General features: G+C 39.9%; 1 protein-coding gene across 2 annotated transcripts in view; it reads right to left on the bottom strand.

The window, feature by feature from the left end:
- Positions 1–24833, bottom strand: part of VSIG1 (V-set and immunoglobulin domain containing 1) — a 37796-nt gene extending 12963 nt beyond the window's left edge. Inside the window, exons 1-3 of one of the 2 annotated variants that reach the window (XM_059157981.1) lie at positions 24631–24833; positions 9059–9222; positions 5581–5688 (exon numbers count right to left, since the gene is read on the bottom strand). In XM_059157981.1, coding sequence (XP_059013964.1) covers positions 5581–5688; positions 9059–9222; positions 24631–24679 — 321 coding nt within the window. In that variant the 5' untranslated portion in view covers positions 24680–24833. The remainder of the gene's footprint in view (positions 1–5580; positions 5689–9058; positions 9223–24630) is intronic. The other variant, XM_059157982.1, reaches the window with a different exon arrangement.
- Between the last annotated feature and the right edge of the window lie 3119 nt (positions 24834–27952).

The raw sequence follows: 27952 nt of genomic DNA, 5'->3' as shown, positions 1-27952 counted from the left end.
CTGGTCCCATCTCTGGTAAAGATCATGAATAGTTAGATCATAATGGCAACCCTAGAAGCTGCATGGTGAGGTGAAAAGAGGTCTGGTCTAGGAGTCAGTTGACCTAGGTTTTAGCCCCAGCTCTGTGTCTGACTGTGACATAGGGAAGGTAGCCTCTGGTCATGCCTCCATGGCGACATGCTTTATGATGAGAAACAACATGATTTAATCTCTCCAGCTTTTCTTTTCCACATCTGAACAAGGAGTCCAAGGAATGCCCTCCAAATTACGAGATGTATTCCCCAGGTATAAGCACATAAGCTGATTTTAGGTGGCACATAAATGAAAACTTATTAGAAAGACACGTATCTCGCTTATCACATCTGTGACTTCATGGGTATTATGGCTTAGGGTGACACTAAGGTAGATATTTTAAAAAACCAAATCACTATAGAAAGTGACATTAAATAATACTCCTGGTATGCACAATTATGACAAAAATCATAAAGATAAGACATAAAGGACTGAAGCTTGGAAATCACTGGACTAGGTGATCCCTGAGGTTCCTTCATCAGACATACACATCCCAAGCACTTTGTCAGTTTCATATAAATGTGTGTCATTCAAGTGATGGCTTATTATTTAATAAACAGGTATCACCCTGGTCCAGTGGAACTAATTGTTTTCATAAAATCTACTAAGAGGGCCTTAGTCATTTAATTCACTCTCCTCACTTTCTAGAGGAAACTGAAGCTCAGAGAGATAAAACACACACACACACACACACACACACACACACACACACACACACACACACACAGTTAACAGTGAGGAAAGGTCTAGAACCTGGTTCTTCTAACTCCTTGTCTGGTTCTCTTTACCTTAATTGGATAATGAAAGAGAAGAGGCAATCAGCAAATCAAAAGATATGGTCAAGAAAAATTCAGATATATTCCCCCTTCAAATAGAAAGCCAGTATAGTTTTAAACTAAATCAGAGAGGTTGATTCTGAGGGAAAATTCAAAGACCATATTTAAGGAGAAAAATACTTGTCTCTCTCCAGTTGTCTAACATCAACTAGCTTTCTTTCCTGCCTCAAATGAGCCATTTATAATTCAATTTGTCTATTCACACCTACTGAAATCACCAATGTTTGCCCCAAAGGGGTCCTGTTGCACTTATAAACTGGAAAGCCAACTTTAACTGAAGGAATTCAAAGGGTCCAGGAGGAGTGTCAGCTAATCAGAGGTCTATTGCCTTCATCTGAGTTGACACCCAAGCTCTCAGGCTTTGCATTTCACTAGCCAGTGTTGGGCTTATTGACTTGGTAATCGACAATCTGAGGTCCTGTGGACTCTTACCTGGAACACAGCTTGCAGGCCATCCAAGCAGCCTTTTCACAGCTTGGACATCTGGCCGCTTCCCCTGCTCTCAGGAAGACTGGGGGTAAGTCAGTCTATTTTATGCTGAGTCTTGGTGACATCACAATGAGACACAACATCAGTCCTGCCTACGGCCTACAGTGAATGTCAGAGGGTCTGGGAGAAAAGAACTCGTTTCCGCCCAGAGCAGAGAGCCAAGAGAACATGTGTTTTAGGCAAGGACTAAAACATGCAAAGAAGGCACTGTGAAAGTCTCACCTTTGGTCATGAATCCAGGTGAAATGAGCAGATAAGTTATAAGGCCCTGGACTTGTAACTTCCCTCTAAAAAGGACCCTCCCCATCCCTTCTACCCTTGCTCCTAATAACATCCCCCCCCCCCATATCTCACCCTCTCACAAATAATACTGAAGGGTGTCAGGGATAAGAATGGCGCTAAGGAGGGGTAACAATGGACACCTTAAAGGGGAGGGCCTTGGCCTGAGAAGGAAAGTCCCCAGGGCTAGCCGGTGGCCAGACTCACAGATGGAGGGACTTTCTGTTAGGGGAAGTCCAAGCTGTCACACTGTCCTTGTAAAGAAAAAAAGAAAGAAATGTTTTCCTGAAACTGCTTATCTAATCACACGGGAAGTACTGAAACATGGTGCCATTTTCCACAAAAGAATAACTCTTTGAAAAATCAAAGCGGAACAATGGCCAGGACTCAGCCCATGATCCCATGGGGCTTGTACCTTTTCAAAGAAAGTATATTGTCAATTTAGAGATCAAAGCAAATGAGGTGCAGGAAAAGCTATGGATGTTCGATGGGCCACACATCCTTTGGGGGTGGGGGTGGCAAATCTGCTTAAAGAAAAATCCATCCCAGTGTTCCCTTAAGTGGTACTTGTTAATTTGTTGCCCAATTGTCCTTTGTGGCTGCCCTACTGGCCCCTACCCCCAGACCCCCTCTGCTCCTCCATGATGTTAGAGGCTGATATGTACAGTCGTAATGACACATCAGTTATAAGACCCCCTTTGAGATCACTTCATTCATGGCTTCTAAGGTTGATGACCCTTCAGGAGCCAGATGGATATTAGAAATATGGGAAATAGCTGGGAGGGGCTGGTGGGTGGTGAGAGGATCACAGAGGACAGTGGGGACCATGGTGAACAGCAAAGCCAATACAAAAAAGGCTTCCAAACTGTGGAAACAAACAAAGTACTGGGCTGGTCAGCCAACATGAATCCACTGGTCAAATCGGGCCCAGAGGCCACCAGTTTGCAACCTCCGATTCATCCTCTTCGGTAACTGAAAAGGACACCAAGGCCCCAATAGAGGAAGTGATTTGTCCAAAGCCACGTAATTTATAATCAGACCTGGAAACCAGACCTTCTGATTCTCCCCCAAATATATGAAAATTGCACTTCTAGTCCTGCCTTTGGAGGGGAGAGATGATTCCTAGGAAGTGTTTCCCTATTAGGGCCCTTCCAACTCTCTTCTAGCCAATTGCTACTATTCATTGGCATGACACTGCCCATGCCGAATGGGCCTGCCACCTGATGCCTTCAATGTTTGCCAGCTGCAACAAGAGCCTTTCCTCTCCCACGGTGCCAAGTTCCTCTTCACATGAGGCCATGCAGCTGGGAGCCAGATTTGTCCAAAAAGGTCTTTTCCCCCCTCAGCTTTGTGACACTGTTCTCTAACCAGAGGCTGGGGTATAAACAAGAAGGGCTGAAAGAATTCAGTCTGCTTTCTGTTTGAGTCTGAGTTGGAATTAATAAACATATTTAGCCTTCCGAGCTGCTTTTGTGGGTTCCTTTTGGGAATGTGGAGGGTGTGGAAATCCACAGCAAAGCACCCATTCTTTCCCTTCAGCTTCTTGGTTTTCTGCACTCCTCATAGAGGGGCTAGCCGTGGGAGAGGAGGAGCGGGGGGTGGCAATGGTCTCAAGACCAGAATTTTTTCTGGAATTTTCTCAGTGGGCAGGGAGTGGGGAGCGGGGAGGAGGGGGTCTAAGACTGCACGTAGAAGGAAAAGAACACCAAAAGGAAGACATCCCTGTCTTCAAACCACTACCTTCCCAGCCTGCCATTTGCCTGAGAGCCCCCCACCACTTGAACTGCTTCTTTTGGGTGACGGGTATGGCACAAGTCTACGCTTAAAAGGATTTTTTTTTTTTTTTGGAAGAGATAACTATCATCACCACTCCCTAGCCCCTCCTCATTAGATTGATTTATCAGGTTTAGCAAGAATACACACCTGAGGCCAAGGGATACAGAATAGATAAACTTTGATTGGAAGGGGGCACCTGGGTGGTTTAGTCGTTAAACATCTGCCTTTGGCTCAGGTCATGATCCCAGGGTCCTGGGATGGAGCCCTGTATTGGGCTTCCTGCTCAGAGAGAAGCCTGCTTCTCCCTCTCCCACTCCCACTGCTTGTGTTCCCTCTCTCGCTGTATCTATCTCTCTGTCAAATAAATAAACAAAATATTTAAAAAAAAAAAAAAAAGCTTTAGCTTCCCTATGTCCCTGCAATTGCACTACTGGGTATTTACCTCAAAGATACAGGTGTAGTGAAAAGAAGGGCCATCTGTACCCCAATGTTTATAGCAGCAATGGCCACAGTCGCCAAATTGTGGAAAGAACCAAGATGCCCTTCAATGGACGAATGGATAAGGAAGATGTGGTCCATATACACTATGGAGTATTGTGCCTCCATCAGAAAGGACGAACACCCAACTTTTGTAGCAACATGGACGGGACTGGAAGAGATTATGCTGAGTGAAATAAGTCAATCAGAGAGAGTCAATTATCATATGGTTTCACTTATTTGTGGAACATAACAAATAGCATGGAGGACATGGGGAGATGGAGAGGAGAAGGGAGTTGAGGGAAATTGGAAGGGGAGATGAACCATGAGAGACTATGGACTCTGAAAAACAATCTGAGGGGCTTGAAGTGGTGGGGGGTGGGAGGTTGGGGGTACCAGGTGGTGGGTATTGGAGAGGGCACGGATTGCATGGAGCACTGGGTGTGGTGCTAAAAACAAGGAATACTGTTATGTTGAAAATAAAACAAAATTTTTTAAAAAAGCTTTGATGGGAGGGGTTGGTGGGGTGGTGGGAGGGGAAGAACTTGGAGTGTTTCTCAATGGAAGTGACACTGGAATTTGGGACAGACAGTTATTTCTCCTGTGGGTTTAGTCATGTATTGTAAGTCATCTAGCATCTCTAGCCACCACCCACTAACTGCCAGCAGTGACTCCCATTTATAATAATCACACCAACATCCCCCCGTCATTTTCAAATGTATGTGAGGAGATGGTTCCCCCCCAACCCGCCAATATTTGGAAAACATTTGATAATAATGCTATCTGAGGAGGACAGGCCAGGTGGGGGAGAATCTGAATGGCCAGAGAATACAAAGACACTGGGCTCTGGAAGGAAGTTGTCTACATTAAATGTATGCTGGGGAGATGAAAATGACAACGGGTTTCATCCACTACCGATGTTCTAGAAGAGTAAATATTGTCTGCTAGACCCATGCTAAGTAGGATCAATGCCTGTTCTGTTCATGGGCAGGTGAGGTCACTTTAGTTCTACCAGTTACTGGCTGGGTGGAAGAGGAGAAAATTGGTGTGATCAGAGGAGAAAATTGGTGTGATCGGAGGGGCACAAAACCACCCAAAACTTCTGTGCTAACCTGCATGTTCTGGGGCCTAGAGTCTTCAGCTGAGAGTCTCTGCTGAGGGACTGATCATCTGAAGCTGTCCCTGTCTTCCGAGAGGAGGGCTTCTCTAAGAGGAGGGCCATATTAATAAATATCCTGGTCTTCCTGGTCAAAAGACTTATGAGGTATTTCTGCAGTCCCCATTCAGCAAAGGAACCCCCTTGGAGGGGATAGTCAGTAAGGGATAACACCCTCCCGCAGGTATGGAGAAACATTATGGCTTGGAGTCAAAAATGATGTGGGGATAGGAGAAGAATATGAGAATATGAGAGTATGACAAGAGCTGGCCCCTGCCCTACTTGAGGTGGCAATAAGTCCCTGAGCCCTTTGGGGGAGGCTGAAAACAATTCTAGACATGGTGTGAGAAGGCAAACTCAAGACTGTCCCAGTTTTGCTGATCTAGACTGTTACCAAACTTGGACCATTCCACCCCACTCCTAAAGGCTGGTGCCATTGCCCTAGATATTCCAAACAATAAAGGGGTCCAGTAGTACACCAGTTGGTGTTCTTACCTGAGAGGTCCAGCTACATCTTCCCCGAGCGTCTCTTGCATGCGCCATATTTAGACACTGACTGACTGCCTTTTTCTCCATACCCTCAGTATTGAGGCACGGGTTGTGCTGTGTTTGAGCAGAAATGGGTGGGTCTGAGAGCTGAATGCTACATGATATACTGCCACATCAACCCAGGAGTTGAATTGAATCACTCAGTGATCAGTCTGGAAACATCATATGCCCATAAATCAGAGAATTGTCTAATAGCGTAACAGTCTCTTTTTACCATCCCCCAAATGTTCACCAGCCATCCCTAGATTAGCATACAACATGCTCTACAGAATTCTGAATGCATGGAAGTATCCAAAGAAGAAACAAATTCGAAATTGAGGCCGAATCCCATTTTGAAAAATACCATCTCAACTGAAGATACCTACAACTTCTTTGTTGAGCAAATTTTCTGTTCAGGGACAGGACTAGCCAGAAAAGGCTAACCCCTCCCTTCAGCCACAGGAACCTGGCAGGCAGTGAAGCAGGAAACTAATCCTGGGCCAGGATTCCCCCAAGAGCTCTGTCCCAGCTGTTCAGCTGTACTAAATGTCTTTGTTGGGCTGGATCCCTAGCGCACATGATGTATGGATAGGATAGGGATTTTCAAAATCACTATTTGGTAAGTAATGATACTACTACTCGTAATAGCTCACATTCATTAAATGGCTACTACATGGAAGGCTTCCCAGTGCTTCACAAGCATAATCTCATTTAATCTTCACAGTAAACCTATGAGGTAGGTAAGCCCCATTACACAGAAGGGAAAACTGACCCTCTGAAAGGTCAACTGACTTGTCTAAAGTAATCCCGTCAGCAAATAAGTAGCAGAGCAAGGAATAGAACCAACATCCATCGGGAAGTTTCCACTGGTGCTCCAAAACTACCCATCTGGAAAAGCAGAGAGAAGCACATGCCTGTAGGGTATGGGGAAAAATGTGAGAGCCCCCAATTCTCTGGAGGTAGAGACCTAAGGATGGTTGAATTGGGGACTTTGCTGGAGCAAGCTGAAACAAGATGGAAAGAGAGAAAGAAAGAAGAGAAAGCTTGACTTTGGGGAGTTGGTTTTCACTGTCTCTAAGCCAAGAGCTAAACCACCCTCCCGCAACCTGTCTCCTATGGGGCTAAGGCAGTGGCATAACAAAAGGTCTCGTGCATTGGGGAAACTTCCAAAATATTTTAAGATCAAGAACCTTGTTCTCACTGAACCACTGACTCAGTGTAGAGGAGCTCCTTTGATTTGGACATCCCAAAAGCCTAGATACCTTAAATTATTTGCCTTCCCTATACCTGACATTTTGAAGATTAGGTAAATGACAAGTAGATATTTAATCGGTAAATACATACTCCTTGGGGTGCCTGGGTAGCTCAGTTGTTAAGCGTCTGCTTTTGGCTCAGGTCATGATCTCAGGGTCCTGGGATCGAGCCCCACCTTGGGTTCCCTGTTCAACAAGAAGCCTGCTTCTCCCTCTCTCTCTCCCCCTGCTTTATTCCCTCTCTCACTCTCTCTCTCTTTTAAATAAATAAAATCTTAAAAAATAAATACATATTGTTAATAAAGTTTCTTTCCAAAATGCCTCTAACAGATGTCCTGAGCACACCCCGTGCAATCACCTAAACTTTCTGTGCATCCCCAGGTCTAGAAAAAACTCATTGCCAGTCACAAGATCCCTCTGCCCCGCATCTCTCAACTCTTAACTACATGATTCAACCAAGAGATGGCCTTGTAAATTCCAGTGTCAGAGATGGCATAAAGAACCATTTGTATTTTTGAACTCACACTGGCCTGGCCTCATTTCCAGGCAGTTGAGGACATTTGGATTTGAGTACCACACATAAAAATAATTCAAAATATATGGGCAAGGCCTCACTAATTTCAGCCCCTTCTGGCAAAATGGGAAGGGCTTCAAGCCTACAGATAAAGAAAAGACTATTCAGGAAACTGAACTTTAAAAAGGAAAAAGTTCATGTGATTATTGCTATCCATGGTTAAGAGAGCAACCTGCAAAGGATGATTGCTTGGTTGGTTGCAATATGTAGGGTCTTGGGTAAGGACATCTGGGTGACAAAAAGAGGTACAACCACTATTGTTTCTGCTACTACTGAAGATCATAAAGGGGATTACAAGGGAGAAAATGTACAGTCTATTTTTCCCAAGCATTTTCACCTGCAACATGTCAGCTGATTCCCAATGAGATATCTAGAAGAGGGTTAGCATTCCACCATGTTTTGAGGAGAGGCACAGAGTGATTCAGATGCATATCTGAAGTAACCAGTGCTGAGTAAAAATGTTGAACATTGACTAGAGGGTGGCAGTAATGAAATCACCTCTTGAATGGTGTTTTCTGCTACAAAAATGTTCAGGACCTCTGGTAAAGAGAGGACCTAGCACCTCCAAGGGCCCAGAGATGGCTGAAGCCACACTGGCCCAGGCCTGGCTCCTACAAGCTAGCCCGTCTTCTCTACCTCTGTCCTTCAACCTCCTCTAGCCGACTCAACACACTCTCCATTTTCTACTAATCAAAACCCCATTCAACTATACTCAACTATTCCAAACCATACTGATTTGTTTCTTCTCTGAACTCTTTGTTTTGGATCATACATCCTTTTGAAAATCTGATGAAAGATACAGACTTTTTCCTTTAAGGAATATGTGTTGGCAGACATGTTGCACACTCCTGCAGACCCTTGCATGCATTCTCGCTCTCTGTCTCTCTCTCTCTCACACACACACACGCACACACGCACACACATACACACACTTGGAGTACACAATTTCAGTCCTTGGGCTAATTTAAAAAGGAATTATCCTTAAGGCCAGATGAAGAAAACCTGAGACTAGGCAAGCTTACAGGTTGAACATTCTCCTTTGACTTTCTAGCAACCTCTTACTCCTAACCTCAGCCTACTTGCCCTATCCTCTGCCCTTTAGCTTCTTGTTGTCCTTGATTACCCAGGGTTCATCATTACCTTGGCCCTTCTCCACCCATCTGGGAGTCTCATTTCATCAGGACTCATCTGGCATAATGAGCTAGCTTTCTTGGTGGGCAGATCCCAGATACTATATTTGACAAAGATTTGCAGATCAAGTAGGACATGTATTTGAACTGGGGTCTTCTGCAAATAATAGGGAGATTATTTGGAAAGAGGAGGAGCCCTTTCAGAACTACAGCTCATTTCACCTAGGACCACTCCTGTCTACTCTAGAATACACAATACTCCAGATGGTGACCTACTCAGATATGAGATAACAGTCTATAACTTCATATGAAGAAAGGATAAAGGCCATGTCACATACATGATGGTCTTCCCTAAACAACTATCTTCATACTCTTTGTACCTGAGACTCTGCCACTGTTATCACTGGCTTACCACTCCTTCACACACTGATCCCAACAGTTTATGTCCGAACTACCATAGGGGAATAGTTGAGGTAAAAAATCCTTACGGAAGCTGGTGGCAAGTCCTTCTTGTGAATGAATGACCACAGGATGGAGAGCTTGTCCCGGGAGGCCACAGTGCTGGTATAGGTGCAGACAAGTGTGACATCAGATCCAACAGTCACATTCACAACACTGTTTGGGATGGTTACCTGCACCATACTAACTTGACCTGAAAAAATAATCATCAAAAAGAAAATGATACACTTTCACATTCTGATGACACTTTTTCATTACCAAGCACTTTCGTTGACATCTTGTTGAAAGAATCCAGGGTGAAGAGGAGGAGGAGGAGGAGAATAAACTATACAGGAAAGCCGAGCAAGCAACTGGCATGGAGATAGCAGAGTTTCTAACAAATTATGATGTAATGAAACTCAGGTCCTATGTGATGGTGAGACAATAACACCAAACTGGGAATTCTTCTGTATGAGAATTGTCTTAAACAGATGTTCTTAAAATATTGTCCAGGGACCAAAAAAGGTCCATGAATATGGGGAACAACTAATCCAGTTTGTCCAGGACTAACAGATTTCTTTGATGTGGAACTTACAGGTTTTTTTCTTCCAAGTCTTTATTTAAATTCAAGTTAGTTAACATATTGAGTAGTATTGGTATCAGGAGTAGAATTTAGTGACTCATCACTTACGTGTAATACCCAGAGCTCATCCCAGCAAGTGCCCTCTTTAATAGCCATCAACCGTTCAACCCATCCCACCTCCCACATCCCCTCCAGCAACCCTCACTTTGTTCTCTATCATTAAGAGTCTTTTATGGTTTGCCTTCCTCTCTATTTTGATTGTATTTTATTTTCCTTCTCTTCCTCTATGTTCATCTGCTTTGTTTCTTAAATTCCACATAAGATTGCATTCTCTCTCTCTCTCTCTTTTTTTTTTTTTTTTGGCTGAGTAATATTATATATATATTTATATATATAATATATTTATTTATATATACCTCAACCATCTCTCTCTCTCTCTATATATATATATATATATATATCCTCTTCTTTATCCATTCATCAGTTGGTGGACATTTGGAGTCTTTCCATATTTTGGCTATTGTGGACATTGCTGCTATAAATATTGGGGTGCATGTGCCCCTTTGAATCAATATTTTTGTATCCTTTGGGTAAATATCTAGTAGTGCAATGGCTGGGTCATAGGGTAGCTCTATTTTTAACTTTCTGAGGAACCTCCATACTGTTTTCCAGAGTGGCTGCACCAGTTTGCCTTCCCACCAAAAGTGTAGGGGTGTTCCCCTCTCACTGCATCCTCACCAACATCTATTGTTTCCTGACTTGTTACTTTAGCCATTCTGACAGGTGCAAGGTGGTATCTCATTGTGGTTTTGATTTGTATTTCCCTGATGATGAGTGACGTTGAGCATTTTTTTGTGTGTCTATTGGCCATTTGTATGTTTTCTTTGGAGGAACTTTCGGTTTTAAAATACGGTTTCAGCAAACCATACTGCTTTTGTTAGGATGTCCAGTGCTTAAACCAGGAAAATCTCAGGAAAACCAGGATGAACTGGTCACCTTATCCCTACGACCATTTTGAGAAACTTTAAGATCAAAATGATATTAATAATGATATAAAAAAGTTATTTTTCTTTTTCACTCTCATCCTCTCATTAGTGTACAGTGGGGTGTTCCACTAGCTACTGATGATGGTGACATCATTGCTTTTGCAGCTAATGGAATGTGTGCTTATATATTTTTTGTTTAAATAATTTTTAGTTTTAATTTCTAATTCAATAAATATAGATAGAAATAAGTGACAGCAAAAATTCCTTGGGAATCCTCAGGTCCTTTCAATTTTTAATTGAAAATTTTATTGAGATAACAGTAGAGTCACATGCAGTTCTAAGAAACAGCACTGATATTCCATGTACACTTTACCCAGCCCCCACAATGGTAACATTTTATAAAACTATACTGTAAAATCACAGATAGGACACTGACATTGATCCACTGATCTTATTTGTATTTCTCCAGTTCTACTGGTACTCAAGTGGGTGTGTGTTCATTTAGTTTGATACACTTTTATCACATGTGTAAGTTTGTGTATCTACCATCACAATCAAGATACTGAACAGTTCCATCACTACAAATATCCCTAATGTTGGCTTTTTATAATCACACTCACCTCCCTCCTGCACCCCATCCCTGATTATAAGCATTGGAAGCCACTAATCTATCTTTCATTTATAAAATTGTCATTTTGTAATCTTTTGGGATGGGCTTCTTTCACTTACCATAATTAGGATTCTACCCAAGTTGCATCGGTAACTCACTGCCATTTGTTGCTTAGGAGTACTCAATCTGTTTAACAATTTACCTATTTAGGAACATCTAGGTTGTTTCCAGGTTTGGACTGTTGAATAAAAGTCCAATGTACAGATTTTTGTGGGAACATAAATTTCTATTTCACTGGGATAAATTCACAAGAGTGCAATTGATGGGTCTGATGATAGCGACAGGTTTAGGTTTATTAAAAGCAAAAACAGGGGTTCCTGGGTAGCTCAGTCAGTTGAGTGTCCGACTCTTGATCTCAGCTCAGGTCTTGATCTTGGGGTCATAGTTTCAAGCCCCATTTTGGGCTCTACACTGGGCATAAGACCTACTTAAACACACACACACACACACACACACACACACACACACACACAAGCATACTGAAAACCAGCCACATACTTTTCCAGAGTGACTATACAAATAAACATTCTCACCAATAACATATGAGCAGTCCAGTCTCTCCACATCTTCCCCAGTCTCTAGTGTTGTCACTGTTCTCTACTTCAAACATTATAATAAGAGGGTAGTAATATATCATTGTGATTTTAATTTATCTTTCCCTGATGTAATTTAATGATGCTAAACAACTTCTTATATGCGAATTTTCCATTTGTATATCTTCCTCAGCGAAAGGTCTGTTCATATTTTTAGCCCATTTTCTAATTGGATTATTTAATTTTCAACTGGTGAATTTTGAGAGTTCCCTGTGTAATCTAGATTCCAGTCTCTTCTTGGAGAGAGAGAGGTTATTTTTTTCTTCCTTTCCAATCCATATGCTTTTTATTGCTTTTTACTACCTTATTGCAGTGACTATAACTTCCAGTACTTTACATTTACAACATGTATGTAACATAATACAAAACATGTTAGCTGTTGGTTATTTGCAGACGGTTTTTAATCAAGTTGAGGTAATTCTCCTCTGTCATGGATTGCATTGTGCACCACCAAAAGATATGTATAAGTTCTAATTCCTGATATCTGTGAATGTGACCTTATTTGGAAATAGGGTCTTTGCAATGTAATTAAGTTAAGGATCTTGAGATGAGATGATTCTGGATTTGGGGTGGGCTTTAAATCCAATGATTGTTGTCCCCCTAAGAAAAAGGAGAGGGAGATTTGACAAAGATACACAAAGAGAAAGTTCATATGAGGATAAAATCAAACACTGGAGCATTGTATATACACATGAAGGAACACCAAGAATTTCTAGAAGCCAAGTAGCAGAAAGACATGGCCTAGAGAGAAACAATATTGTCAAAGCTTTACCTTCAGACTTTTGGCCTCCAGAACTGTGAGAGAATATATTTCTCTTGTTTCATGCCACCCAGTTTCTGGCAATTTGTGGCAGCTCTTCAAAATGAACACATCTTTTATTGTTTAACTTACTGAGCATCTTTATCATGAATGAGTATTGAATTTTGTCAGATGCTCTTTTTGTATCAATTGAAATAATCATTTGGTTTTTTTCTTTAGCCAGTTGATAGGATACATTACACCAAATAACTCTGAGTGTTGAGCCAGCCTTACATATTCAAAATAAATCCTACTTAGTCATGGTGTAGAATTAGTTTCCAGAGTAGGATTCAATTTCCTAGTGCTTTTTCATGAGTTATTGAGTCAAAGTTCATGAAAGAATTTGGTCTATAGTTTTCTCTTTCTTCACTGTCTGGTTTTAGTATCAGGGTAATACTGGCCTCATAAAATGAGTTGAAAATGTTCCGTCTTCTATGTTTTGGAAAAGTCTGTGTAAAATTATTGTTAATTATTTTTTAAATGTTTGGTAGACTTATCCAGTGAAAGTATCTAGGCCTAAGTATTTCTTTTTCAGTAGCTTTTTAAACTATGGATTCAATTTCTTTAAGAGTTTTGGGATATTCATATTATCTACTTTGTATTGAGTGAGTTTTAGTAGTTTGTTGTTTTGGGGGAATTGGTTCAAAGAACCAGATTTTTATTCATTTAATAATTTTCTTATTTTAATTTCATTGACTTCAGCTCTTTATTATTTCCTTTCTTCTCTTTGCTTTGAGTTTATTTTACTCTTTCTTCCAGTTTCTTGATGTAGAAACTTCAATTATTGACTTGACACTTTTCTTAATTTCAAATGGAAGCATTTAGTGCTATAATTTCCCTCTCAGCACTGCTTTAGTTGCATATAACATATTTCCATATGTTATGTTTTCATTTTTATTCAGCTTTATATATATTCTTTAAATTTCCTTTGAGATTTCCTTTTTGGTCCATAGATTATTTAGAAGTGAGTAGTATAATTACCAAGAGTTTAGGGACTTTCTTTTTCTCTTTCTGTTCTTGATTTCTAGTTTGATTCCATTGTGCTCAGAGAACAGATTCTGCATGATTTTAATTCTTTTACATTTGTGGAGGGTTTTTGTTTGCTTGTTTATTTTTAATGGATGAGCATGTACTCTATCTTGGTAAATATTCTGCAGGTACCCAGGGAAACAAGTGCATTTTGTTATGGTTGGGTGAAGTGTTTTATACAAAGAGATATGTTTTTAAACATTATGGGGACGCCTGGGTGGTGCAGTCATTTAAGCGTCTGATTCTTGGTTTTGTCTCATGTCATGATCTCAAGCCCCTTGTCAGGCTCCTTGTTCAAGATGGGGTCTGCTTAAAGATTCTCTCTCTCTCTCTCTGCCCCTCCCCCATCCCTCAAAAAATAAATAAATCTTTAAAAAATGTGAATTCTCACCAAGGAAGACCACATTATGGGCCTTAAAACAAATCTTAACACATTTAAAAAAATAAATCACACAATATCTGCCCCCAGACCACAGTGGAATTAAAACAGAAATAAATTAACAAAAAGATTACTAGGAAGTCCCCAAAATACATGGAGATTAAACAACACACTTCTAAAGAACACATACATCAAATAAATTAAATCTCAAGCAAAATTTTAAAATATTTTTAACTAATGAAAATGAAGGGGCGCCTGGGTGGCTCAGTGGGTTAAGCCGCTGCCTTCGGTTCAGGTCATGGTCTCAGGGTCCTGGGATCGAGCCCCGCATCGGGCTCTCTGCTCAGCGGGGAGCCTGCTTCCTCCTCTCTCTCTCTCTGCCTGTCTCTCTGCCTACTCGTGATCTCTCTCTGTCAAACAAATAAATAAAAAATCTTTAAAAAAAAAAGAAAATGAAAACACAACTTATAAGAATTTCTGGTATGCAACAAAAGCAGTGCTTAGAGGTAAATTTGCAGCATTGAATGCATATATTAGAAAACAAGAAAGATCTAAAATCAATCATGTAAGCTTACACTTTAGGAAACCAGAAAAAAAGAAAAAGTCATATCCAAAACAGAGAAAATAAATAATAAAAATTAGAGCAGAAATCAATGAAATTGAAAACAAGGCATCAATACAGAAAGCCTGAAACAAAAACTGGTTATTGTAAAAGACAGTAAAATTGAAAAGACTCTAACTTGGCTAAGATAAAAAATAGCGTGAACACAAATTGTTAATATCAGAAATTGAAGGGGGCATGACTATAGATACCATGGACAGTAAAAAGATGATAAAAGAATACTAGGAAAAACTTTATGCCTACAAATTTGATAACCTAGATAAAATGGACCAATTCCTTGAAAAACACAACCTACTAAAATTCACACAAGAAGTAGACAGTTTTGTCAGGTCTGTATCTACTTTGTATCTACTAAAGAAGTTGAATGAAGAGGTAATTAACCTCCCCAAACAGAAAGCACCAGGCCCAGATGGGTTCAATGATGAATTCTACCAAACATTTAAGGAAGAAATTCTATCAATTTTCTACACACTCTCTCAGAAGATAGAACAGGAGAAATATTTCCTAACTCATCCTATGATGTCAACATCACCCTAATACTAAAACCAGACAAAGACATCACAAGAAAACTATAGACCAATATCTCTAATGAACACAGATGCAAAAACCCTCAATACAATATTAGTAAGTCAAATCCAACAATTCATAGAGAGATTCTACACCATGGCCAAGTGGGATTTGTCTCAGGTATGCAAGGCTGGCTCAAAATTTGAAAAAGAATTTATGCAATCTATCACATGAACAGGTTTTTAAAAATCACATGATCATATCAATATATGCAGAAAAAGCATTTGCCAAAGCCTGACATCCATTTGTGATTAAAATTCTCAACTAGGAATATAAGGGAACTTATAGGAACTTATAGGAATATAAGGGAACATCTACAAAAAAAACCTGCCACTAACATCATCCTTAATGGTGAGAAATTAGAAGTTTTCCTACTAAGAGTAGGAGAAAGACAAGGGTGTTACCTTTCATCATTCCTTTTCAACCTCATTCTGAAAGCTCTACCTAATGCAATAAGATACAAAAAGGAAACAAAAAGTATACAGATTGTGAAGGAAGTAACAGATGACATGATTGCCTATGTAGAAAAATCCAAAAGAATCAACAACAACGAAAACCTATGGAACTAATAGTGATTAAAGCCAGTTTTCAGGATATCAGATTAAGGCACAAAAGTTAATTGCTTTCCTATATACTGGCTGTGAACATGTGGAATTTGAAATTAAAAACACAATACCATTTACATTAGCACCCCTAAAATGAAATATCTGAGTATAAATCTAACTAATCTAATATCTGTTCAAAACCCATATGATGAAAACTAGAAAACTCTGATGAAACAAATAAAAAAAACCACAAGTAAATGGACAGGTAATCTATGTTCAATAGAATAGGAAGTCTCAATATTTCCAACTTGTCGGTTCTTCCCAACTTGATCTATCAAGTCAATGTTATTACAACCAAAATCCCAGGAAGTTATTTTGTGGATATTGACAAAGTTATTCTAAAGTTTGTATGGAGAAGTAAAAGAACCAGAATAGCCAATACAATATTGAAGAAGAACAAATTTGGTGGACTGACACTACTTCAAGACTTTTTATAGAGATATATAGTAATTAAGACTGTATAGTCTTGGTGAAAAAAAATAGGCAAATAGATTAATGCAACACAATAGAGAGCGCTGAAAAAGACCCACATAAAAGAGTCAACTGATTTTTGACAAAGGAAGGAGCAAAGGCAATACAATGGAACAAAGATAATCTTTTCAACAAATGGGTGCTGAAATAACTGGATGCCCATGTACAAAAAAAAAAAAAAAAATGAATCTAGCCACAAAAAAATCTCAAAATGGATCACAGATCTAAATGAAAAAGCAAAATATAAAACTCCTAGAATATAATATAGGAGAAAATCTAGATGATCTTGGTATAGTAATGAATTTTTAGATAAAACACCAAAGGCACAATCCATGAAAGAAATAATTGATAAGCTGGACTTTATTAAAACTAAAATATTCTGTTCTGCAGAAGACACTGTCAAGAGAAAGAAGACTAAAGCCACAGACTAACAGAGACTATTTACAAAAGACATATTTGATAATGTTCTTCTATCCAAACTATACAAATAACTCCTAAAACTTGTTAATAAGAAAACAAACAACCATATTAAAATGGATTAAAGACCTTAGCAGACACCTCACCAAAGATTATATACAGATGGCAAATATGCATCTGGAAAGATGCTTCACATCCTATGTCATCAGGGGGAAATTAAAACAATGAGATACTATTACACACCCATTAGAATGGCCAAAGTACAGAACACTGACAACACCAAATGCGGGTGAGGATGTGGAACAACAGGAATTCTTGTTTATTCATGGTGGGGATGCAAGATGGTACAGACATTTTGAAGACAGCTTGGTGTTTATTTACAAAACTAAAACACTCTTACCATACTATCCAGCAATTATGCTCTTTGGTATTTACCCAAAAAAGCTGAAAATTTAATCCACACAAAAATCTGCGCATGAATGTTTATAGTAGTCTTGTGTATAACTGCCCAAACTTGGAAGCAACCAAGGCATCCTTCAGTAGGTCAATTGATTAGTCAACTGTGGTATATAGGGGCACCAGGGTGGCTCAGTTGGTTGAGTGTCTGACTCTTGATTTCAGCTCAGATTATGATCTTAGGGTCCTGGCATGGAACCTCACATTGGGATCCCCACTCAATGGGGAATCTGTTTGAGGATTCTCTTTCTCTCTCCCTCTGCTCCTCTCCCATGCACTCTTGCTCTCTCTCTCTCCCTCTAACTATAAATAAATAAATATTTTTAAAAATCCTTTTAAAAATAAATTTAAAAATATATAAACTGTGGTATGTACAAACAATGGAATATTATTCAGTGTTAAAAGAGGAGCTGTTAAGCCATGGAAAGATATGGAGTGACATTAAATATATATTACTGGGTGAAAAAAGCCAATCTGGAAAGTCATCTTGAAATCCAGATTATTTCAATCCTGATATTCTGGAAAAAGCAAAACTATGGAAACAGTATAAATATCATTGGATTCAAGGGGTTAGTGGGGAGGAAGACATGGATAGGTGGAGCAGAGAGGATTTTTAGGGCAGTGAATATATTCTATATGATAATATAATGGCAGATACATGTCATTATACACTTCTCCAAACCTGTAGACATTTTGCCTATCATGTCAGAAAACTCCCATTTAAATGTCATTTTGGCAGACAGTCTCTTTTCTTTGGTTTCATGTTTTACCCACAGGGCTCGGCCTACTTTTGTGGGCTAGGGTTCAAATGCTAGGGTTTTTTAAAGATTTTATTCATTTATTTGACAGAGAAAGAGCACAAGCAGGGAGAGCAGGCAGATGAAGAGGGAGAAGCAGGCTTCCTGCTGAGCAGGCAGCCCAGTGTGGGACTCCATCCCAGGATCCTGGGATCTTGACCTGAGTGGAAGGCAGACACTTAACTGACTGAGCCACCCAGGTGCCCCTCTAATGCTAGTTTAATTTCCAGAGTCTCTGCAGTGTTGTTTTGGTCTCTTTGGTTTATCTGCTATCACTAGGGCTTCTGTTTGTCTCTGATTCTCTTGCCTGAGTGGGTGGAAGGGTTTCCCCAGGTCAGGTTGCTGGAGGTCTCTCAGTAAGGGATCAGTATGGTGGGACACTCCTACTGGTAGCCCTGGCTACTCCTGTGTCTCGTGGGTGGGGGGAGAGTCTGAGTCCCACACCATGAGCCTTCCAGAACTGAACATTTGCTGTGACTTCATTCTCTTGTCTGTTCTACCCTCCCACCTCAGTGTCTCTAGATCAAAGTGAGGAGTCTCAGGCCCAGTGGGGAAAAAGAATGCTTCCTTTGTCTACTCTTGTTAGTGTGGCTTCTGATGACTCGCCCAGTAGTTGGTTCACTTGATGTCAGAAGGACTCTCATTAGATCTAGTGGAAGAATAAGCTTCCCTAGGCTACCCTCTGTTGCTAGGTTGGGATGTAGAAATGCCAGAACTGGCTACCCTCCTTCTTTGGGATGCAAAGAAATAAGACACCTTGCCACTGTTATTCTCAGGGTCCCAAAACCCTTTACTTTTTCTTACCATCTTTCAGAGTTCTCCCTTGGTTGTCTCTTGCATTATTTCCAGGGAGGGTTTAGACCTGTGCTTAGCAGAAAGAAGCAAGGACAAGCAGATCTATGCTTTTTTATACAGGTCAGAAATTTTCCTCAAGTTTTAAGAGTATTAAAAGGGTCCTGAGACCACCGAATTTGAGAGCTGTTGGCTTTCCAAAAGGGTGAGCTGTCCCTATGATTTGGAGGAACAGTACTCTACCCCAAAACCCAGCCTACCACGGTGCCTGAAATTCTCAGCACCATATAAGCATCTTTCAAAAAGGCTGTGATAGGGGACAATAGTTTGAGTAACACTATTGAGGCATTGGCTAATCTGATTAACTGGTTATTACCTATTGCAAACTCAGAGTATAGAAGATCTCCAAGATGGAACATAAGACCATCAGATAGCTATTAGAAGAAAAGGCCAAGTTTAAGAGATGCTCTCTGTGCTGCAGAGGAACCCGAGTGGGAGTTCTCACTGCTTGCAGGGTTACAGACAAGGAGAAGAATGAGATACAGAAATCATGGAAAGATCAGAGGAAATACTACAGAAAGACAAATCCTGGATCCCTTCCCAATTCTGCACATCCCAAGACTCTTTTAATTAACATTTTTCTTACTTAACAACAGGCAAACATAAATCAGGGAATTGACATTTTGAAAAATTAGAAGAAAAAGCAAACTATGTACTGAGAACCCTGGTTTTACATATTCAATAGCTAAGTTCTCTGTCACAGGCAAGCCACCTGGTTCAGCTGCTTCTCTGCCAGAGGTTGACTGTTTATAGGGTAACCAATACTGTGATCAACTGAGAAAAGTGATTTAGGATAGACCCCCATGCAGCACCTTCTGACTCTGCACAGTTTCCCTCTTCCCAATGTTCTCTCCATGCTTTCCCATGTCTCATTATGCCTTTCCAAAAAAAACAGAACTGATCTACAGAAAACAGCAACTCTTTCCAGTGGAAACTTTATTGGGGAAAGCTAAGTGGCTCTCTCCTGCCCTCAAAGACCCCATCTCATTTTTCCTGGAAGTTAGACACATCTTTAGCTATGCTTAAATGATGACTTCCAAATGTCTTTAAAGTGTCCAAAATAAAAAGGACAGAATGGGGATTTGGTGGCCATTAAAGTTCCCAGAAACTTTCCCCTAAAAACAGAGACTTTGAAAGTAGTATTTGGTCATTGTTTTTGTTTTCTAGTTTATGTCCCATTGTCTGCTATGGAGTTGGCTATTGGTGGGAGCCTATGACAAAGTAATCACCCTGCCCTCACCCCCAAAATACCTTTAAAGGCTGCTCTCTGAGAAAACGCTGGAAGGCAAAGTAAGCACAGCTCCCATACAAGGCAAGCCATGGAAGAGGCAGAGTTGTCTGTCAACAAATACCTATTGAGCACCTGTTTTGTGCCACACACAGTGCTAAACATGGGGAAACAGTAATAAATAAGACAGACACAATCTCTACTCACCCTATCAACACAGCAGGAAGCCATTTAGAGCACAGACCAGAATGAGGACAAAGGAAAATTAAGGCTTTGGGAACTATAAATGTGATTAAGACATTTGCAACATTTTTAAAGATAGAAGACCTACAAATACATAAATCATTTGAGATCTGTATAAGCTCGACAATATCACTTTAGAATAAGGATGGTAACCTCCAAGTCTACTGTGAGATGGTGTTTTTTAAGACAAGGACACATTGTCCTATAAATAGGTAACAGTTGGCAAGGCAGTATCTCTAGACCATTTTCTCGCCCAGATTCCTCATACCCACAGCACAACAATCAATCCTTAAATTCTGAAGAAAGTTTTCAGAAGTTGTCCCTCCTGGAGAGAGCAACATGCTTCAGAAACCAAAGCTACATATTTCCAGATGAATTTTTTTAAATGTCCCCTGATCCCATTAGTGCACATTACTTAAGCCATGAAGATTAGCCTCTAGTCCACCCAAGAGGATTTCCTGTGATGGTGTAAATGTTGTATCTCAGTACTACCATCTGATTCAGTAAGTCACTACCCACACGTGTTTGCTGAGCACATGGAATTTTGCTAGTGTGACTGAGGAACTGAATTTCTCATTTCGTTTCATTTGAATTAATTTAAATCGAGGTAGTCATTATGCAGAGAGTGAACAGCACAAATGTAACCTTAAACTGAAAGTGATTCTGTGAGTTGCCAGTTAGAAAAGAAAGCAAGAAAGAAAGAAAAGAAAGAATGAGAGAGAGAGAGAGAAAGGAAGGATGGAAGGAAGGAAGAAAGATAGAAAGAAAATTTCCCTCCCTTTGGATTAACTTACTTTAAATTGGGAAATTACTTTAAAATTTAAAAAATCAGAAAAATCTCTGGGTTAACAAGACAGCGAATGAATAACAACCTATAGATTAGCGCCTGATTTAAACAAAACTCAGAACGGCACTCTCCCTCAGTATCCTGGCTGGATGAGAAAGCAAAACAAAACAACACATATGTGGTTGAAATATGTGAGATTGTTTTTAAAAAATCAGGGCTGATGATTAAAAGAAACTAATCCAAAGTATATATATAAAGCAATCAACGTTTTGCAAAGATTTTTTTTTCATGTTTTGGTAATGATTGTTCACTTGTGTACTTACTGCCTACAATATGGCAGACACGGTGCTTACGAGGGAATTATCTTAATACACCAGAGCAAAAATCTTTATCAAATAACCATATTTAACATGATGCCTTCGAAGTGATTTAATTTCCAGCAATTTCACATATAATTGCTTCGTTTTTGACTTACAGTATAACCAAATGATCACTTTTTGGATTTGACCATGAGACTAAAGCTCAAGGATATTACTGCTTTGAAATGCATAACACATAACTCCAGAAAATGAAAATAACATTAAAAAATTTTTTAACAGGTGACTAATATATATTACAAGTATCCAAATGGTATGTGTGAACATTTTGCCAAAGACATTTTTGATGGAAATAATTTTCCTGAAATGAAATGTAACCTAAGACTTCCTAAGTAGTCCTCAGAAAGATGATTTGATCATATCAACACTTATTGCAGTATAATTGACATATACAATTAGAAAGATTCTGATTAAAATCTGTCTTGCTTAATTGTATAGAAAATTGATTTTAAATATGCATGTGAAAATTATTTCTGGATGCTTGGGAAGGTAATTCATTCTTTTGTTTTTCCAGCTTTACAGACACATAATTGACAAAAAACAAAGTGTGAGTGTACAGTGTACAATGTGTTGATTTGATACACTTACATATTGTAAAATGACTACCACCAAAGTGTTAACTAACACCTCCATCACATCACATAATTACCATCTCTTTTTTGTGGTGAGAACACTTAAGGTCTACTCTCTGGCAATTTTCAGGTATATATACAGTGTTATTAACTAGAGTCATGTACATGAGATCCCCAGAATTTGCTCATCTTCTAACTGGAAATCTATACCCTTTGTCTAACACCCCTCTCTGCCCCAAGCCCCTGCTCACCATCATTCTTCTCTGTTTCTATGAGTTTGGCTTTTGTAGATTCCACTTCTAAGTGATATCCTACAGTATTCATTTTTCTCTGTCTGACTTACTTCACTTAGCATAATGCCCTCAAGGTCCATTTATGTTGTTCCAAATGGCAGCATTTCAGAAGGTAATTCATTCTTTCAACAAACATTTACTATGAGCCTACAATGTGCCAGGCACTGTGCTTGACACCAAAGAACATGACATTCTTCCTGACAAGGGAGACAAGTCCAGGTAGCACATCAAATTACGCATTGGTAAAAACATTATCATTATTTCACAGATGTATCTGGATCACCTGAGGGACACTACCAATGCCAAGTATAGATTACTGAAATCTTCCTTTCTCCGACTTCCATATGTACATAAGCATAGCCAACAATAATATATTATACCATATTTCCATTCTACCTGCTACACTGACACTACCATATTTTGCTATGGACCAGCTAGACTCTACAGATATAGAAATACAGTATAGTCTATATGCCAACAAAACCAGCCTTACAAGTCATGGAAGAACAAAGGCTCTGAAGTATTTATTGGTCACTCCGATTGGGTCTTGTTCTAAAAGTCACAATCAAATAAGATCGTGACATTGTCTAAGTAATTTTTAAAACAATAGAAAACTGTATACAAGGTAGAGACCCAATTTTGTCATGCTATACACACACACACACACACGTGTGTGTGTGTGTGTGTGTGTGTATACATACTTGCAAAGAAAAAAAATATACGTAAGAAATTCACCCAAAATCTCAGGGTGGTAAGAGTGCTGGTGATTTTTATTTTATTTATGTTTTCATATATTCAACTTGTCTACAATACCCATATACTACATTTGTAACCAGTTAAAATTAGTTATAGTAAAAACCATTCTTATAACTATTCCAAAACTTGTGTCAAGCATAGGCCTGCATAAGGCCTCACATAACGAAATGGTTATTGAGTACATGTGTGATTTTAGGGGCCTCATGCAGAAGGCCCAGGGGCAACCAAATTAGCTAACGACTGGAAGATCTTTGAAAGGGAACACAGACTTGCACTGTCTAAAATTAAAGTTTAAAATGAATATTCCTTTTTTTTTTTTAAAAAAAAAAAAAAAAAAAAAAAAAAAGAATATTCCTGGGTTGGGGGGAGGAAGAATTGTGACGTGTTCCCACCAGGACAGAAACTGAGAAAGGTGGCTTGTTCCAGTTCTAAGTCCTAGTTAAATCATGGAATAAATACAATATTGCCTTCTGGTGACTCCATAGAACATGTATGTTTAAACATGTAGAAATGAACAGTTAGAGAACCATTACTGAATACCATGCCATTTTAAAAATTCACACTTTTTAATTATGAATATAGTATAATATTCTTCGTAGAAACTCCAGAAAATAAGGAAAACCTGGGGAATAAAAAAATCATCTAGATTCCCATCACCCAGAGGCAATCACCATGAGCACTTTGGTATATAACCTCCCAGCAATTTATTCTAGTCAAATGTGTGTCTTCTTTTTCACTTAATATTTTATCTTGGACGTTTTCTTCTGCCATTAAATACACTCAGTGACCCTCCCTCTAATGACTGCCTAATATTACTGATGGCTTAACAATATCAGAATGACTGTAAACAATATTATTGTACCTACCATAGAGTTCATATTATAAAGACAGATTCAAATGGATTTGGTATTTGAAAAAAATGAGCCAAGGGATTTTCTGAATTAGTGGTCTCTTCTGGGTCTTACCCACATCAGGACCTTGACTCTAAAAATGATTGTTTTGCTCCAATTCCTGAAAACACCCATATTGTGCACAACAATAAATCACTCACATATTTTCCAAAATATGGTCTTGGTTTTCAGTTCGGAAAACTGCAGCTGCTACAGAAATGTTGCGGAGTAAATCATAGCAGGTCCTCCAAGCCTGCTTGTCATAGCAAAACAAGTGGATCATAGCAAGTTCCCTTAAAAGAAACACTAAAATGAATGAGAAAAAAACTATCCTCGGTGCAAAACTTCAGCTTCCCAGCAAATTAATCTGTTCACCTTCCAAATTTAAAAGAGAGAGAGAGAGAGAGAGAAAGAAAGAAAACTACTGTGATTTTCTGAGAAAATTTTAATTCAGAAGCTCCATAAAATTACATTTACAACGTGGCCTATATTTGCTAAACTAGAGGTCTGAAAACTACTTTATTCAGCAAAGTAATTATAATTCTTTTGAAGTGCAAGAGGAGAACACTCATGCAAAAATTTGCGATTTTGTCTTAAAAAAAAAACTCCATCTCCAATCATCTGGGATGGTTTGGAGGTCCTTTCCTTACCTGCAAGGCAGCTTAGGATCAGAAAGACCTTCCAAAATGCGAACACCATTGTGCCAGTGTTCGCGGAGCGCAGCGCCTGCCTGGGCTAAGCTGAGTCTCAAGCGCCTCCTTCAATCACACTGAGCTTTGCCAGGCTTATCTGCAGGCATCACGGAGCAAACAGCCTCTTCGGGCTTACTTATTGGGTACAGTCCTTTCTCAGAGCAGATTTGTTTCTTTGAAACACTTTTCATGGGGCGTGTTTCCTTGATATATTTGCTACTGCGTTAATAATAAACCCATGCATTTAAATTCTTCAGGCTATTTGTACACAGATTCTCTGAGCTTTAGTGTTTAAAATCAATCTTACTAAAAAGTTAAACTTGGGGGGTATACAGTGGGGAGTGAGCCTATACAAATAAAAGCCGACAAGGCTAATTAATTTCAAATATTTCCATCGAAGACTTCCAGCATGGATTCACTAACCTTCGTTTGCAAATTAGGTCAGTAAATTGGTGCTCTAAGATTTTCTCAGGAGACAGGGTTCACAGGAAGGACACGGGACTTAGACAGCAAAAAGCATGTGTTTCTGTGTGAACAAACTCTGGACACGTCACACTTTCTTGAAGCCCTTGCAGTTCTCAATCACGTTGGCAATAGAACGAATAGCATGCTTTGGTTTTCCTGGTTAGAAACCCCATAGCATTTCCCCAACTGAACGCTGCACCATCAGGTGAATGAATAAAATTTAAGACTTCCATTGTATGAGTCTGAATTTTTGCAGAATTAGGTTAATGAGTAGATGCAACAGGATTTCTTTGGAAAGAAGTTTCCCTAGGAGGGAATGGCAGGCTGCCACGGTGAAAAGCCTTCACTTACAAGAGTTCCTGTTGTGTTCAGGTTGAGAGGCGTGAAGGCCTCCTCCGGCTCCTCCTAGGTGATCTCTAAGTCCTGCTGTTTTCACCTGTGCAATGGCGCTCAGATCTATCCTTTCACCAATCTGCTGCTTCCACCCCAGGTTTTTAGGTCCAGTGTTCCAACCTTGACCAAGTATTTTCAGTTAACACCACTATGAACTCCTTCCAACAGGACTGGAATCCTTAATCAGGATTCCCAGGCTTCCAAGACCTGACCCTCCTCTCATCTGAACTTCACCCACTGAAAAGTGCTGTTGCAATTTCCTGCCTCAGAGTGTTTGGTCACACGAAACATGGGCAAGCTGCAGTGATGTGTTTTATGAACTTTATTTATTTATTTTAGTTTTCATTGATTTAAGTAATCTTTACAACCAACGGCTGTACTCAAACTCACGACCCTGAGATCTAGAGTCACATGCTCTTCTGGCCTAGCCAGCCAGGCTCTCCCCTCTTTTAGGAACTTTAATTTATAGGAAACGTCTGAGCCCCATTCACTTTAGCCGGCCAATTTCCCACTACTTCCTGGTTCTTTCCCACAGCCTTTCCTGCCCATGCTCATGGCTGGAGCCAGACCCTGGCTCCAGGTGAATTCCAGCTCTGCTTAGAATGTTCTCCTCTATGCCCTTGCTGTCCAAGCATATTCTTAGGACAGATCAGTCATGGTGTCTTATATGAAAAGTTCTTTTTTTTTTTAATTTTTACCACCGCTCTCTGGGCTCTACTTTGGATAGATTTGCATTATACTTAGAACTAATACCCTACATTTGGCACTTGATTGCTCTCCAGTAGTTTCCTATTTATTAACAGGGTCTCCTCTAAATCCAATAGCTGTAAGCCCCTCCAGGACAAAGACAAAGTCTTGTAAGGCAGCCCCCAAGTTAGGAAGGGTTATATATCAAAATGTCTTGGTAAGCCCTTTGACTGAATCCAAGAGCACACATTCCCGCCAAAGCAGGATGCTTTAAATGGAAGTCTCATTCCCAGATTTAAAAGACACATAGTCGGGGCGCCTGGGTGGCTCAGTGGGTTAAGCCTCTGCCTTCGGCTCAGGTCATGATCTCAGGTCCTGGGATCGAGCCCCGCATCGGGCTCTCTGCTCAGTGGGGAGCCTGCTTCCTCCTCTCTCTCTGCCTGCCTCTCTGCCTACCTGTGATCTCTGTCTGTCAAATAAATAAAATCTTTAAAAAAAATAAATAAAAGACACATAGTCTACCATCAGTGTGAATTCTGGGTGCTGGGACATACAGAGCAGGGGAAGAGGAGAAGGAACAGCAGGTGGCCAAAAAAGAACATTCCTTTCTCTTCCTATGTCATGTGTTGAGCACAAAGCAACATTCCCTCCCCCCAAATAACAGTTGTATGCATTTGACACCCACCTTCCTTTCTGGCCCCAACTCTCATGGCCCCCAGGACCCTTGAGTTCCTTGCTTGCCTTTAAGGGAGGGTCTTACTCACCAGAGTAACTCATACTCCAAGACTACCTTTTCCTTTCTAAACTTATGCCTCCCAGAAACACTCCTCCTCTGTACAAGCAGATAATCGGCTCCATATTAGGAAAGGAAAAAAAAAAAAACCCCCAAAACAAACAAACAAGAACAATCGCCGTGAACATTCCTCACCTGGTTTACACAATTGAAAATAGAATGTTTGCCTCCCCCACCCCAAATGACTCTCCCAACAGGAGTACCAGGCAATCCAATAAAGAGAAATGGTCTGAGAGAGGAGGATTTGCAGGAGCACAGTTTGGAGGGCAGCCCTCTGGAGGTCCACATCAACTCTTCTCGGCCTTGACCCTGCCTTGACCTCTGAAGTCTCCCAAAGATCCATGAAAGTAATACTGGCTTTTCCAGTGGTGAAGTGCTGGGACAGGAAAAGAAGTTTCTAAGTCTGGTGTTCATAAGCCAAGGGATTCCTGTGTCTCCTTCCATACCCCTTAGGTGAACATATAATTTGTCATTAAACCTAGGACACTTTTGAGAATGAATAGGCTGCTATTAGCATTACATGGGACAGATGGTGTAAATCATAACAGTCCCAGGTAAACTTGGATGTCTGGTCACCTGCTCATGGTGGAATGCTAAGCACAAAGCAGGGCTAAGTAAAAGCTTTCTAATTCATCTGCTACTGTGCAAGCTAGCTGGCCCTGAAATGGGTGCGGTGGAGAGTATGACTTAAGACTATTGCCAAAACCCAGAATATCTCAGACAAACACAGAACTCTCTAGAACATTTAAGTAAAATGCCTACATTATTGCTTATGTAAGGCCCAATTGGGAAAGGAAGAATTCTGTCAAAACAAATTCAAAGAGATCACCTAATTTCTCTTCTTGGTATCAAATTTGGATGTTATTGACAAAGAAGTGGGTCATTAACTAGTGCATAAAGTAATGTTAAATATCTTTCATATTTTTATATGGCTTTATGATT

Source organism: Mustela lutreola, chromosome X, assembly GCF_030435805.1.
Source record: "Mustela lutreola isolate mMusLut2 chromosome X, mMusLut2.pri, whole genome shotgun sequence".
Lineage (NCBI taxonomy): Eukaryota > Metazoa > Chordata > Mammalia > Carnivora > Mustelidae > Mustela > Mustela lutreola.
Note: the sequence above shows the minus strand (reverse complement) of the source record. Positions and strands in the feature narration are given on the sequence as shown.